The following is a 15,159-nucleotide window of genomic DNA, read 5'->3' as shown; positions in this document are numbered from 1 at the left end:
ACTCTCACCTGGGGGAGGGAGGTGTGAATCTCATGTTCACTCTGAAGTCAGGACTCTCACCTGGGGGAGGGAGGTGTGAATCTCATGTTCACTCTCATATCAGTAGCCAAGATTTTAAAGATTTTAAGAACCACACACTACAAGCAAACAGAACTAGACTGAATGAACTCTACTCCCTCCATTGGGAATATCTATTTTTTCTGGAAGGGGCAAAAAGAAGAGGCTGATGATCAAGACTGGGTAGAAATAGTCTCAGGTTTGTTCACTACCATCCCCTTAGCTAAAAGCAAACCAGCCAAATGCTATCTGTTCCCACCTGTTAAGGGTTGGAACCAACAGGAGCCATGTGTATACATTTTTTTTTATAATTTATTTATTATGTATACAATGTTTTGTCTGAAGACCAGAAGAGGGCACCAGATCTGTTACAGATGGTTGTGAGCCACCATGTGGTTGCTGGGAATTGAACTCAGGACCTTTGGAAGAGCAGTCAGTGCTCTTAACCTCTGAGCCATCTCTCCAGCCCTGTATACATTTTTTTGTTGTTGTTGTTTTGTTTTTTTGAGACAGGGTTTCTCTGTAGCTTTCGAGCCTGTCCTGCAATTAGCTCTTGTAGACCAGGCTGGCCTTGAACTCACAGAGATCCGCCTGCCTCAGCTTCCTAAGTGCTGGGATTAAAGGCATGCGTCACCACCACCCAGCAACGTGTATACATTTTTAAGAGTCCACCCCCAGTGTCATACTTCTTCTAACAAAGCCACACCTCCTAATCCTTCTAATCCTTTTAAATGGTGCCACAGATGTCTGAGCCTATGGGGGACATTCTGACTCACACCAGCACAGCCAGTGACTAGCCTGTCAAAGCTGGGCAGGCTGCTTTCTTCCCTAGACTTGTTTGCTGTGCTTTAATAATGATGACATGCACCTCACAGAAGGAATAAATGTTGTCATACTTGAATGCATTATCCCTGTATCTGCAAAGCACAGAAACAGTCTCTCAAGTTTTCAAGAAACCTAGTGGTAGCTGGTACTATCCTAGATGACAGCTGCTGGCCTGTTAACACTGTGAGCTCAAGTGCCCTGGCATCCCCAGAGCATGGTGCCATGGTTACACCACACGTATAGTAGTTGTGCTTTGGTGTCTTTGTGGGACTCTGAGCTGGTGAGAATGAACCCAGGGGAGCAGTGCAGCCTAGTGGTTAAGAGTCCGGCCTCTGGTGCTAGCCACTGGTGTTGGGGCTCCTTTGTAGTCCTGCATCTTAAAGGAGTTTTTGTTGTTGTTTTGGGGAAGGGGAGCAGTTTTAAGACAGGGTTTCTCTGTGTAGCTTTGGAACCTGTCCTGGAACTCACTTTGTAGACCAGACTGGCTTCGAACTCACCTGCCTCTGCCTCTCGAGTGCTGGGATTAAAGACATGCACCACCACTGCTCATCTTGGGTTTTGTGTTTTGGTTTTTTGTTTTGTTTTGTTATTTCGATTACAGACGTTTTTTAGACTTTTCTTTCTCCCTGTATGGTGAGAAAGATCACGATGTGACTGTCTCAGAGCTGACGGAGTCTGGCAGGAAGTACATGCTGGCAGATATCAGCTACTTACTGTTGTGCTTGCATTGTTAATATGAAAATGAGATTTAAAAAGAAAATCTGAGGCCTGGAGAGATGGTTCAGAGGTTAAAAGCACTGAATGTTCTTCCAGAGGTCCTGAGTTCAATTCCCAGCAACCACATTGTGGCTCAAAACCATCTGTAAGGAGATCTGCCCTTCAGCATACAGGCAGACAGAACACTGTATACATAATTAATAAATAAATCTTTAAAAAAAAAAAGCATGCTGGTTGCTGTTCCAGAGGACCCGGATTCAATTCCCAGCACCCACATGGCAGCTCACAACTGTCTATAATTCCAGTTTAGGTCCAGGGGACCTGACACCCATGGCAAAACACCAATGCTTATAAAATAAAAAATTAAAAAAATAAGTCCCACAAGAATTGAACTGATGTCATCATCTTTCCTCTTCTTGTAGATCTGGGTGAATAGCCCCCATACAGCTAGTGGCTACTATACCATCTATGATAGTGAGACTCTTCAAGCTGACCATTTCAACACCCGCCTGAGCTTCGGTGATGCTGCACAGACCCTCTGGGCCCGGACAGGATACCTTGGGTTCGTCCGCAGGACGGAGCTCACAGCAGCCACTGGAGGTAACTTCCACCCCTGTTCTCTTCCCAACTTCCTTGTTTGTGTAACACTGGCCAGGCTTTTCCACCCACCTGTGGAGTATAGAGTCCCCCTCTGCGCCCTGAGCACATAATGGAGTCACATAGCCTTCCGAGGACTGTCAGGAAGAGAAGCCCTCTAGACTGTGGCAGGAGCGTCCTAGAACAGGGTACTGGAGCAGCTTGTAACTCCAGGCACAGCGGAACTCTCTCAGGGCTGACACCAGTGCTGAGCAAGCCTGGGATAACTAGCTCTTCCTCATCTCTTCTCCCCTGGCACGCCATTGAGTCCTGGAGAAACAGAAACATCCTTTATCACTGAGAGCGAGTTGGTTCTTTTTTTTTTTTTTTTTTTTTTTTTTAAATGTCTTACTACATAGCATGACTGGCCTCCAACTCACAGAGCTCCACCTGCCTCTGCCTCTAGAGTGCTGGGATTAAAGGCGTGCATTACCCTGCTTGGCCTGGGAATTGTTTTGGAAGTGGGTCAAACCTGCTTTTTGACAACACTCAGATGAGTCCCTAATGTCGTCCTCTGCCCACCCAATCATCCTGGCTCCTCCTCACTGGCACTGGGAGCCACTGCAGAATTCTCAACACTAGCTGTATTTGTACACTGAAAACACCATGAGCTGTAAGGCCTCAGCCAGACCACACCATTTCTCCTGATTTGAGCAGTGTGTATCGTTTCTTCGTAGTTCTTGGGGAGATGAGGGCTGTGGTCCTTGACCAGGTGACCGTGAGCGGCCACTCCACTCTAGTAAACGTCAACATGGTGTCCTCTGCCTCACGGAAATGATGTGCAATTCAGTGCTGTGTGTGGTGCAGTCAGTGCTGTGGTACATTCAGTGCCAGCACAGAGGGCAGATCATTCCTCAATGGTTGCCATGTTTCTGCTGTTATTTCATCATCAGAAATCTACTCTCATCAGGAAAGTATTGCAAATGCTACCTTCCTTCTGTGTGCTTGCTGGGTTGGACCTGGCTGGTCTCTGCCCTGCAGTCTAGAAATTGTGGTGCATGACCACTGCCCCTTTGTCTCAGGCCCTCCACTTCTCCTCCTCTTCCCCTCCCCTCTCCCAGCCATATCTGGCTAATTCTTGTTCATTTGTCAAAACTCAACCATGGCGTCAACATTCTAGAAGCTCTCTTTAAATCCTTGATTAGATTAGGGCTAATGGGTCTCCCCAGCTCCTCAGATTTCATGTCTACCCCTGCCTTTGTTGTTGTTGTTTGTTTTTCAAGACAGGGTTTCTCTATAGCTTTGGAGCCTGTCCTGAAACTCACTCTGTAGACCAGGCTGGTCTCCAACTCACAGAGATCCACCTGTCTCTGCCTCCCAAGTGCTGGAATTAAAGGTGAACACCACCACCATCTGGCTATACCTCTGCCCTTCTTACCCTTAACTTGCTATAGGGATATTCCTGTTTGTATCTCCCCCAGTTAGGTCTTTTCAAAAAATATTTTTAGTTGCTAAGCTAATTATTGTATGTATATGTGCTCGAGCATGAGGCGGGAGGGGTGAGAGAATATGTGTGTGATGGGAGGACAGTTTGCAGGGTTGGGTGTTCCTTCCCCGTGTGTACCCTGTTGACAGGTGCCTCCATCTGCTGAGCTGTCTCACCGCCCCTATTTAGGTCTTCAGAGCAAGACCCATGTTTTGTCATTTGTGTCTCCCTAGCACTTAGCACAATTGCCATCACATAATAGTAATAACAATGGCTATTTTTAGCACCTAACAATTACCACACACCATGTCAACTACCTTGCAAAATCATTTAATTTTTTTTTAAATTTTTATACTAGTGAAATGGCTCCGCTGTTAGAGGATTTGCAGCTCTTCCAGAGGACCCAGGTTCAGTTCCCAGCACCCACATCAAGTGGTTTTCAACCACCTGTAATTCCACCTCTTCTGGACTCTTAGGGCATGTAAACACACAGAGACACTTATTCACACAATAGGAAACTAAAATCATGCTGGGTAGTGGTGGCACGCGACTTTAATCCCAAGGGTGGCAGAGGCAGGTGGATCTCATGAGTTTGGGGCCAGCTGGATCTACAAAGCAAGTTCTAGGCCAGCCGTGTCTGTTACATAGAGAAATCCTGTCTCAAAAACCAAAAAAACTTTAAAAAATTGTGTGTTCACGCATACTACCACACAGATGTGGATGTCAGAGGCTAACTCTGGATAGGCAGTTCTTTCCTTGCACCGTTGTGTGGACTCTTATGTGGAACGTACTTACCAAGCCGACTCTCCATTCCAAACTAAACAATATATCCCTTATAGCAGCTATTTAACCTCATCTCTGTCCACAGAGGCCCAAAATCATAGCCAGCTGACTGGCAACATGAACCCTGTGCTCTTAAGGCCGACACTTTATGGTATTTAGTGGGCGTCTGAAGCATGTTCTCTTCTTTCTTTCAGAGCGCCATGATGCCTTGTATGTTGTGGGTGCACTGGATGAGACACTGGAACTGAGAGGATTGCGGTACCACCCGATTGACATCGAGACTTCCGTGTCCCGAGTCCACAGGAGCATTGCTGAATGGTAATCCCACACCTTTTTCTCACTGTGACTTTACTTAATCAGCCATTTAGTCCAGTTCTACCTAACCAGAGTAGGGAAACATGTGAACCACTTTTCATCGTGCTTCCACGGTCCACTGTGACCACCAGAGCCTGTTCACCAGAACCCAAAAGAACATGGAGGGAAGCTGTGGGCTGAGTTTGTTTGTAAGGGTAGACTCTCATAGGTAGAAGAATTAGCAGGTCTCCTGCCTCCAGGAAGTCAGTATAATGTGGCAGGAAATAACTTTAGGCTCAAAAGACCCAGTTTAGAGACTCACCTTGAAATTGCTAGGTGGCCCAGAAGGTCAGGTGTTTAGTACTAAGTCTGGTGACTTGAGTATAGTTTCCAGAACCCCCACTAGTTGTCCTCTGACCTCTACATGTGAGCTCTAGTAAACACATATGCTTCCTCTCTCATGAATAATAATGATAAAAATGACTGATAATAAAGGCTCACCTTCCCATACTTCCTTGTTCTTCCCAATCACCAAAAGGCTCAAATCAGCCTGTGCTTTTTAAACCATCAGTGAGAAGCAGGTGAAATCGCTGGGGTTGCCATCTCAGCTGGTTTTCTCATTGCAGGGATTAGCCAACCTCATACTGACAGTAAATTCATTAAAATTAACACTGAGTTTCACCTACTAGTTGTCATTCTGGGTTTTTGTTTATTTTGTTTTTAACTTGGGTGTCTGTGTATGTGCCACATGTACAAAGGTACCCATGAGGTCCAGAAAAGATGTTGGCTGGCCTGCAGCTGGCCTCGCAGGTGATTATGAGCCACCCAAAATAGGCTCTGGAGTCAGAGCTCTCATCTTCTCAAGCAGCAGCTAGGATGCTTAGCCACTGAGCCATCTCTCCAGCACCTCATGTTTGGTTTTATTTGTTTTGAAACAGGGTCTCTCTCTATAGCCCTAGATATCCTGGAATTATCTTTGTTCTCTTTGTAGACCAGGCTAGCCTCAAAATTAGGTGATCCACCTGCCTTTGCCTCCCAAGTATTATTCTGAGTTACTCTTTTTTGGGGGAGGGTGGTTTTGAGACAAGGTTTCTTTCTCTGTGTAGTCCTGGCTGTTCTGGAACTCGCTCTGTAGACCAGGCTAGCTTTGAACTCACAAAGATCCACCTGCCTCTACCTCCCAAGTACTGGAATTAAAGGCATGCACCACCATGGCACGGCTTATTCTGTGTTTTTAATGTATGGTGTTTCTTCCCTGTTTAACTGCTTTGTCCTTGTCCTGCTTGTCCCTTATTGCATAACCACATTTTCTATGATAGCGGCTCATACTTTCGAAATACTCCTTTGTCTAAAGATGTCCTTGCTGGGCATGCCAGCCTGTATTTGTATGCCAGCACTAAGGAGGCTGACACAGGAACATTTGGAGCTGTTCTGTGCTACCCAAGGAAGAGATCCTGCCTCAAAACAAACACACAAAAAAAGGGTCTTCATGTTGCCTGGGTCAGAATCTTTTTCTAGACCTAAACCAGACTGATCAAGGCAAGAATGTCTTTAAATGAAAGGACTTCTGTAAAACATGTAGGGAAGCTGGTGTCAGAACTGATTTTATATATTTGACTTTATTACAACTAATTATTACTTCTAGCTATCTTTACTATGGGATCATTTAAAAAATCTGTTTAGCATTGTAAATGGAAAGCCAGCCCATCCCTCTGACTGCGTGTCTGCTCAGTGGGAAGTGTGTCCCTCACAGTACTTTCACACAGTGCTGACGTTGCAAGCAACAGAAACTGTGTTCAAGAAGGTTTAAGTAAACCAGGTGTTGGCAGCGCACACTTTTAATCCCAGCACTCAGGAGGCAGAGGCAGGTGGATCTCTGTGAGTTTGAGGCCATCAAGGTCTACAAGAGCTAGTTCCAAGACAGCCAGAGCTACACAGAGAAAGTCTATCTTATGGGGCAGTAATATCAGACATACTGGCTCACGTTCGCTAGAGAGACCCTATCCCAGACAGAGAAACCACACCTAAGCTCAAGAGTAAATGGGAGGGACACCTGGCTCTTTTTACCTCTGTAAAGATTGAGTCGGAACAAGGGACAGGTGGACAACTAGGGACCGCTGCTTCCTCTCTCTGAAGCTGTAAGCACCTGTATTGATTCCTTCTTTCCTGAACAGCTGCTGTGCCCTTCTACCCAGTCCCAAACTATCAGACATGTGTGTTCTCAGTTCAGGCAGTGCTACGCTTAGCTGGAAGGCTCGGCTAGTCGGCTGTTCACATACATGGCTGCTGGCCTCTGACATTCAGGAGAAAAGACAGTTCATGGGGGGTGGGCATCAATCTCCAAAGACCAGGCAGGGCTGGCCAGCGGTAAAGGCACTTGCCAAGCCTGATGACCTGAGCGGGATCCTCAGAACCCGGGAAGGAGCCAGCTGAGCTCTCCACCTCCATGCGCATGTGCACTGCCCACAGTGAATGCGGAAGAAGTTTTTTTTTTTTTTTAAGATTTATTTATTATGTATACAACATTCTGCCTCCATGTATGCCCACACGCCAGAGGAGGGCGCCAGATCTCATTACAGATGGTTGTGAGCCACCATGTGGTTGCTGGGAATTGAACTCAGGACCTCTGGAAGAGCAGACAGTGCTCTAAACCACTGAGCCATCTCTCCAGCCCCCCGAAGAAGTGTTTTAAAGATGAAGAGGCTGGATTGATGGCCCATCAGTTAGGAGCACTTCTGCTCTTGCAGCGGATGCGGGTTCTCTTCTCAGCACCCGTGTGGTAGCTCACACGGAACCAGCTGGAACTCTAGTTCCAGGGGATCAGACAGTCTCTTCTGACTGCCTCGGGCTCTGTATGTATGTGTATGCAGGCCAACAGCCATACTTGTAAAATCAAGATCCTAAGGATTTTTAAAGGATGAATGTTAACTGGGTGTCATTGAATTTCAGTGCTGTGTTCACGTGGACCAACTTGCTCGTGGTGGTGGTGGAACTGTGTGGCTCTGAGCAGGAAGCACTGGACCTGGTTCCTCTGGTGACCAATGTGGTTCTAGAAGAACATTACCTCATCGTTGGAGTTGTGGTTGTGGTGGACCCTGGGGTCATCCCCATCAACTCCAGAGGAGAGAAGCAGAGGATGCACCTCCGAGACAGCTTCCTGGCTGACCAGTTAGACCCTATCTATGTGGCTTATAACATGTAGCCAGCCCGTAGGGGCCGTCCTGAGTGTCAGACTGAAGACCCGTGGCTGGGGGAAGGCTTGCCGCTAACATGAAGATGGCTGCAGTGTAGCCTTCATCTCATCTTGTGGGATTCTGCAGTCACAGAACACCCAGGAAAGGGGAATTCTGTGGTTGCAACGAAAACATGTTAGCAGTGCGTCAGACCTGACTCTGGCATCCGCGACAGCACGTTACTAAAGCAGTTACATGCATGTTGCATTTTCCTCAACTGGTATACATACCTGTATTTTTACCTAATGTTTTAGACTTTTATAAGGGAGTTTAATGAATTCATATGAAGGGGTAATCTGTGTGCCACAGTTCCCCACTCTGTACTGTATTTTGCCATTTTCCTGTAGTCAGGTGTTCTGCGAGGTTTCTTCAAACGAAACCGCCAAGCTTGAGTCAGCCCATAGCAAATCAGATGATCACGTGAGAGCTGCTCTGTATGGCTAGTTGTCAGTTACGAGCATCTGACCCGTGTTTAAACGTGTAAATAAGAGTGCGCATAACTCAGCTAAGGAGTTGAGCAGTCGGCTCGCCTAACTGCAGCTGGTGTAGCCCGAGCTTTCACCGCCCGGTGTGGTAGGGCAGCGCCTCCTGTCTGCACTAGAGCTGCCTGCATTGGTTTTCAAAACTTGTATTCCCAGAATTAGCTTAAGCTTCTAAGGATTCTTTAACCCATTCCTCTGAGCTGAGAAAAAAAAAAATCTCATGTCAGGATTTTAGAGGTAGCTAAGATTCATCAATTCCTAACCTACTCTACGGAACCATGGTAGTTCACTCGGGCCAGTGTTGAAACTCTCCGCATTTAGAGTGACTGTGGAGAACTGTGAGTTGTGCTCTTTCCACGCTCGGTGTCTGCAGATTACATGTAGAGCTTCTCCCACCCAGGAAAACTGAGGAGCGAGCTCATGGACTGTAGGCCACATGTGCACATCTTAACACTAACCAGTCTGGGCTGCCAGGATAGCCGGCTCCTCGGAAACAGGGAAGTCTGATGTATGCAAGAAACTCTTTTGAAATAACTGGTGCCTGGGCCACACTCAGTGTGGGACTGAGTTTGACCTTAGGCTCAGTTCCTTTTCTTTGGTCTGAAACTTCATGTATTTGAATATAGTTAAATTTTATTATTTTTTTCTTACAGAAATATTTTTAAAAATTAAAGAAAACTTCAAGTAAAAGAATTAACCTGTTAAATCAGAACGGTTCTCTTTGACCCGTTCTGGTCTATTGTGTAAATATTTATTTAGACTATTTTGATAATACATATTATTTACCCCACTGTAACATCCTGTAAACTAAACGTGTTTTTAAGCAATTTGTAAGACTTGTAATTACCCTAAAAATAAGGTTTATTAAGCAAAGACCAGATTCTTCATCAGGGCAGTACTCCTGGGTTGCCTTCAAGCTCATGACTCAGCCGCTATGGCCCCTTCTCCATATCCTCATCCTCCCGGCTCCTGCTCCACAGAAGGAGGACCTCCAGAGAGAGCTTCTACTTCAGGACCTTTGCATTCTGGGTAGGACTGGTTTGCTTGTGATGAGGGAGGTCTTGGGGTGTACAGGAAAGGGGTGTCTTCTGGGAAGGGTGATATCCCATCCAGAGACCCCTTCATCTACAAAGAAAACAGCCTGCTTATTTTGGAAGTCTTAAACTGTTTTTGCTTTGTTTATTTTTTTTTTTTTTGAGACAGGTCTTTCTACATAGCCCAGGCTAACCCTGAACACCATCCCCGTGCTGGGATTGCAGGCATAAGTAAACTCTTAAACCAGTTTGTGATGATTTATTAAGCAAAGCAGGGACCTGGTCAACAGTTCTATGCCAATAATCTGCAAATTCTAAGAGGAAAAAAAATGTAGATCAGTCTATCTTGAATGATAACTTTTTTTTAAATTTTGATTTTTTTTGAGACAGGGTTTCTATGTGTAACAGTCCTAGCTGGCCTGGAACTGGCTCTGTAGAGCAGGCTGGCCTTGAACTCACGGAGATCCACCTGTTTCCCAAGTGCTGGGTTTAAGGGTGTGAACCACTACAGGCGGCTCTTGAATGGTAACTCTTACAAATGCACATTATTAACTTGTTATCACCAGTCAGGAACACATTGCAGTAAATGTAATGTGAGCCACATCCCTAATTTCAACTTCCCTAATAACCACGCTTTAAAAAGAGCTTTCATTGTGTAACGCTAGCTGCCTCCTCCCTCTGTGGACTAGGTTGGTGACAAATTCACGAAGATCTTCCTGCCTCTGCTTCTTGAGTGCTGGGATTAAATATGTGCGCCACTGTACACATATTCTAAACATTTCTTAAAGAATATGGCATTGATTTTAATATATTTACTAAAAGTACTATTTCTTTGATATAAAATTATTGATTTTTTTTTAATTTTGGAAATCTTATATGTAGTAAACATGTTTCAGTTCAGACTAGCCACTTCAGGCCTCAGTGACCAAATGTGACTAGTGGCTGTCATCATTCCTTCACGCACAGGACTGTAGCCAGTTCATCGCACTGTGACCAGCTCTCAGTACTTAGGGTGATTGTCAAGTTGTCATTCCCAGGTCATCTTTTTAAAAACGATGCTGGGGTGGAACATAGGACCTGTGGTGAGCTCACCCTTCCTAGCCCAGGCTGGCCTGGAACCCCTGCTCTTCTTTCCTGTCCAGAGTGCTAAGATTGCAGCAGACCCTTTCTGACCATGACTAGTTTCCCCCGCCCTCCCTTGCTTTGGGCCCATCCCCTGAACCCAGATTGTACTAGCAGAGAACAACTGAGCGCCTCCCGTGGGAGCCTCATCAATGTTCCCTCCTCGATGGGCTGTGCTAGACCCTGCAGTAGACCTTAACAAGAGTTTCTCCTTACACAGCACTGGAAACTTCCTGGTTGAACTGACAGTGAAAGCAGCCTTGAAATGAAGTCTGTCATTAACAAATCAAAAACAGCCTGCAGCCCTGCCTGACCGCTGGACATGGGGGCTAGGCTGAGCCTAGTTACACAAAGGAACACTCTTTTTTTTAAGTTTTTATTTTGTGTTTGTGTGTGTATAATAGGATTTTACTGTATAGCCCATGCTGGCCTCAAACTTGAGGCTCTTGCCTCAGCCTTCCAGTGGTGAAATCACAGGCTTGTGCAACCGACTACACTTGGCAAGAGCAATCTTCTCATCTGGAAATCTGTGAGCTTTTGTCTGGCCCTCAGGAGAGTGACTGAGATGGAGCAGCTGCACACATGCCATCCTGTGCATCTGAGCCTTCAGCATGCCCACCATGCCCACAGAGACCCTGTTCTCCCCAGCACAAGTCCTTCAGTGTGCGGTCGTACAGACTCGGCTGCTGGGAACCAAGCCTGTCTCCTCACTGTAGTTCTTTGGCAGTGCTTGCTTAACGCTCTCCTGGAATCCCAAGGGCCTGAGGCCTTAGGCTCCTGTTAAGGTCTCTGCCCCAAGCATGGTGCTCAGTATCTTGGCCAAATAAGTTACTTTCCTTGAATATCCGAGAATTTTAAAGTAAAGCAATGGGGACTTATTCCTCTTACCCTGGAACTCCAGTATAACTAACTGCCTTAGAGTGGTCCATGTCAAGTTTTCATGTGAAACCCAGCGTGTCTGGAGCCGGCGGCTGCAGTCCTCCATATGCACAGTAGGCCTTGGCTTTCACGCAACAGTCCTGACTTAGACGTGTGTAGGATGGGCCGTAAGGTTTGTCCTGAGGAAGAGACTGCAAAGACATGCAGTTTTTAGTCATAAATGCTGTTTTGTTTACTTTCTGTCAAGATGATACTTACCCCTGTCAAATTCAAACTATAGTACTGTGTAATTATGTATAAAGGTTTTTTTTATTTATTTGAAATTAGATTAGATATACATTTTTAAATTTAACATCTGGCTGGACAGTGTTCTATTAACTCATTGAATGTGTTTCCATTGTCTTGTGTTAATAAATATTGATGCTTGATTGTGTTTAATCCTTCACACATTTTGCTTATGTGTGTGTGGTGTGGGGACTGAACCCAGGTCTGCTGAAGGCTACACATTCGCATTCACTCTAGAGCTTAGCCACACCCCTTTGGGGGACCGAAGAATTAGCCTCAGACAGTAGGATGGAAGGTGACTGAGGTGGCCCAGCAGAGAGCTCCAGAGCTGTGCCCTGAAGGTGGCTGGGGCAGGGCACAGTAGTGCTGCTTTGTAAACCCATTGGGTTTCTTTTTCTTTCTCTCTCTTCTCTTACTTCATTTTGTCTTTCTTGGTTTTTTTAAGAAAGGGTTTCTTTGTTTAACAGTCCTGGCAGTCCTGGAACTTGCTTTGTAGACTAGGCTGGCCTCGAACTCAAAGAGATTCGCCTGCCTCTGCCTCCTGAGTGCTGGGTTCAGACGTGTGTGCCACCACTGCCCAGCTTGGATTTTGTTCTTAAATATTATTTTACTATTTTTGATCTTTGTATAAGTGTTTTGCCTGGTTTATGTATGTGCACTGAGTGCATGCCTGAGAAGGCCAAAAGGTACTGAGTCCCATGAAACTGGAGTTAAAGATGATTGTGAGCCGCCATGTGGGTGCTGGGAACCAAACCTGAGTCCTCTCTGCAAGAGCAATAGTGCTCTTAACTGACAAGCTGTCTGTCTGCAGCCCCTTGTTCCCTACCCCCCCCCTTAAGGTTATTACATTTTAACTTATTTTGTTGGGATGAGGGGAGCTCGCTGTGGTGCCTGTGTGGATGGCAGGAGTCAATTCTCTTTGTACCGTGGCATCCCAGGTACCCAACACAGGTCCTCAGGCTTGGCTGTAAACATCCTTAACCACTGGACCCAGTTCTCAGGATTTCTCAGAGTAAAATGTTTAGTTTCTGCCCTCTGAGCCTGTGGCACGTCTCGGTTGCAGGCCGTTCTTCTTCCTTGAGCTGGGCTGAGTTCTGGCCTTCCTGGATGTGAGGATTCATTTGCTCTAGCATTTCCTGGTCTCAGGAAACCTGAAGGGAGTCCTTTCAGTATGGACCAGGCTGTTTTGGCATTGAGGCCTTGCCTTCCCAGCTTGACAAACTGTTACTAAGTGATGCCCACCAAGAACAGTGTGTTTGAGAAAACACAAGGTATGCCTTCAGGGCGATGCAGGAACCAGTCATGATGTATAGGGCAGTTAGGAGCAGTGGGTGAGAGCAGGCACACAGACAAGGAGGACAATAAGGACCAGCTGGAGGCCATCATCTGAACTGAAGTTGGATTTTTACTTTTTGTAAGTCATGATCTCTAGCCTAGGCTGGCCCCAAAACCCATCATGATCCTTCTGCCTCAGCCTTTGGAGTTCTGGGATTAGAGATGAGAGTTACGATGTCTGACCTGAACTTAAGTTTTGAAAGATGGCATAGGTAAGATAAAGCAAGTAGGAAAAGCAGGCATGGTGATGCACACTTGTAATCCCAGCCCAGGGAAGCAGAGCAGGAGGAGTTCAGACTTGTTCCCAGCTACATGGGCAGTTCAAAGCCAGCCTGGACCACATGAGACTCTGTTTCAACAAGCTATGAGTCATTAGAATTGCCATGATGTAGGACTGGAGATGGCTCAGTGGTTAAGAGCACTGGCTGTTTTTCCAGATGACCTGGGTTCAGTTCCCAGCACCCACATGGCAGCTTACAACTGTCAGTAACTACCTCCAGGGGTCTGATACCTTCACACAGACATGCATGCAGGCAAAATACCAACACACATAAATGTAGCTCAGAATTGAGAATAATAGACGTGATTTATTTAGGGGTAGATTCACAAATCAGAATCCTCTGCTGGAACAGAGAACAGAAACCAAATCCCGCAGCCGCAAAAGAGACCAGACTCATACTTTACATTGGCATAAATAGTTTAAGAGTCTACGCCCCAGTGGGCTGGTAACTTAAAGGCTACTGGCTGTAGGATTTCCTTTAGTACCTCCCCCTTTGTTTAAATAAGAGAGTTCTAAGCCTAATACAAAATTATATACAATAAGAACAAGTATCCTTTATCATAACTAAGGAAAACTATAATTATAAATTCTTCAACTTCATCAAAAACTGCAGAAGGATATAATATTATCGAAGTAAACAGGAAGTGCATTGTAAGCAACTTCCAAAACTCTAGAATTGATAGAGACATCTCGCTGCCTGGACAGTCACCCAAAGTTCTTCTGTATCATTGAGCCATCCATCTTCAGCCTACAGGCCCATAGTATCTGGCAGACTTTTCCATGAAGCAGGAAATTTCAAAGACAGTTCCACCTATATTGGCAGTTTATCAGTCACTTTCTTCTGTGTCCTGCAAAATGTCTCGCAGATTCTTTTATGAAGCAGGAACCCCGAAGGACCATCTCACCTTTAGGCAAGTTCAGCAGTCATTTCTCTGTGGGTCTGCATGTCCAGTTCAGCAGTCCAGGCAGGAACAGTTTCTTGCCCACATGGCTAGCAAACTCCATAAGGAGCCTCTTCGGTGCCTATCTTCCTCTTGAAGTAATTGGTGCTGCCAGGATTGGCATGAAAAGTCTTAAGTTATTAAAATATTTTAAATGCCATATTCTGAAGGTCTCTGAAAGATTTGAAGAATACCCATCTAACTGAAATATATTTCTATACATCTAGAAAATCTAAGCAACATGACTACAAGCTTGACTATTATAGATGATTATCTATTAACCTATTTTTTTTTTTTTTTTTTTTTTTTGGTTTTTTGAGACAGGGTTTCTCTGTAGCTTTGGTGCCTGTCCCGGAAGTAGCTCTTGTAGACCAGGCTGGCCTCGAACTCCCAGAGATCTGCCTGCCTCTGCCTCCCGAGTGCTGGGATTAACGGCGTGCGCCACCACCACCTGGCTATACATTACATTTTTAAATGAGCTGCCTAAACACAATAATACCTTAATCAAGAGGAGAAATATACATATAACAAAATTCACCTTAAATTTGTATAAGTAAACCAAGATCCATACCAATGCAAATCTCCATAGCATATTCCCCTTTAAATGCATGCAGGCAAAATATCAACACACATAAATGTAACACAATTAATAAAAACCCAGAGACACATTGGGGTTCAACCCGAAGGTCAGAAAAGCAAAACAACCAACCACTGGCTCTTCTACCTCAGTCCAAAATGGTAATGGTGACCCTGCCTGCCTCCAGGAATCAGAATGAGACTGTGTATATTGTGTATAAAACTGTCTCCTCCCAACTGGGTTTTATGTTTCT

At 45.4% G+C, this 15,159-nt stretch overlaps 1 protein-coding gene across 2 annotated transcripts in view; it reads left to right on the top strand.

The window, feature by feature from the left end:
- Dip2b (disco interacting protein 2 homolog B) overlaps positions 1-11,933 on the top strand; it is a 197,576-nt gene extending 185,643 nt beyond the window's left edge. For both annotated transcript variants that reach the window (XM_013348681.2, XM_026782823.1), the window contains 3 exons: positions 2,022-2,199; positions 4,639-4,762; positions 7,688-11,933. In XM_013348681.2, coding sequence (XP_013204135.2) covers positions 2,022-2,199; positions 4,639-4,762; positions 7,688-7,940 — 555 coding nt within the window. In that variant the 3' untranslated portion in view covers positions 7,941-11,933. The remainder of the gene's footprint in view (positions 1-2,021; positions 2,200-4,638; positions 4,763-7,687) is intronic.
- The last annotated feature ends 3,226 nt before the right edge of the window (positions 11,934-15,159 follow it).

Source organism: Microtus ochrogaster, chromosome 15 (assembly GCF_000317375.1).
Source record: "Microtus ochrogaster isolate Prairie Vole_2 chromosome 15, MicOch1.0, whole genome shotgun sequence".
Taxonomy (NCBI): Eukaryota; Metazoa; Chordata; class Mammalia; order Rodentia; family Cricetidae; genus Microtus; species Microtus ochrogaster.
This window is presented reverse-complemented; position numbering and strand designations above follow the sequence as displayed.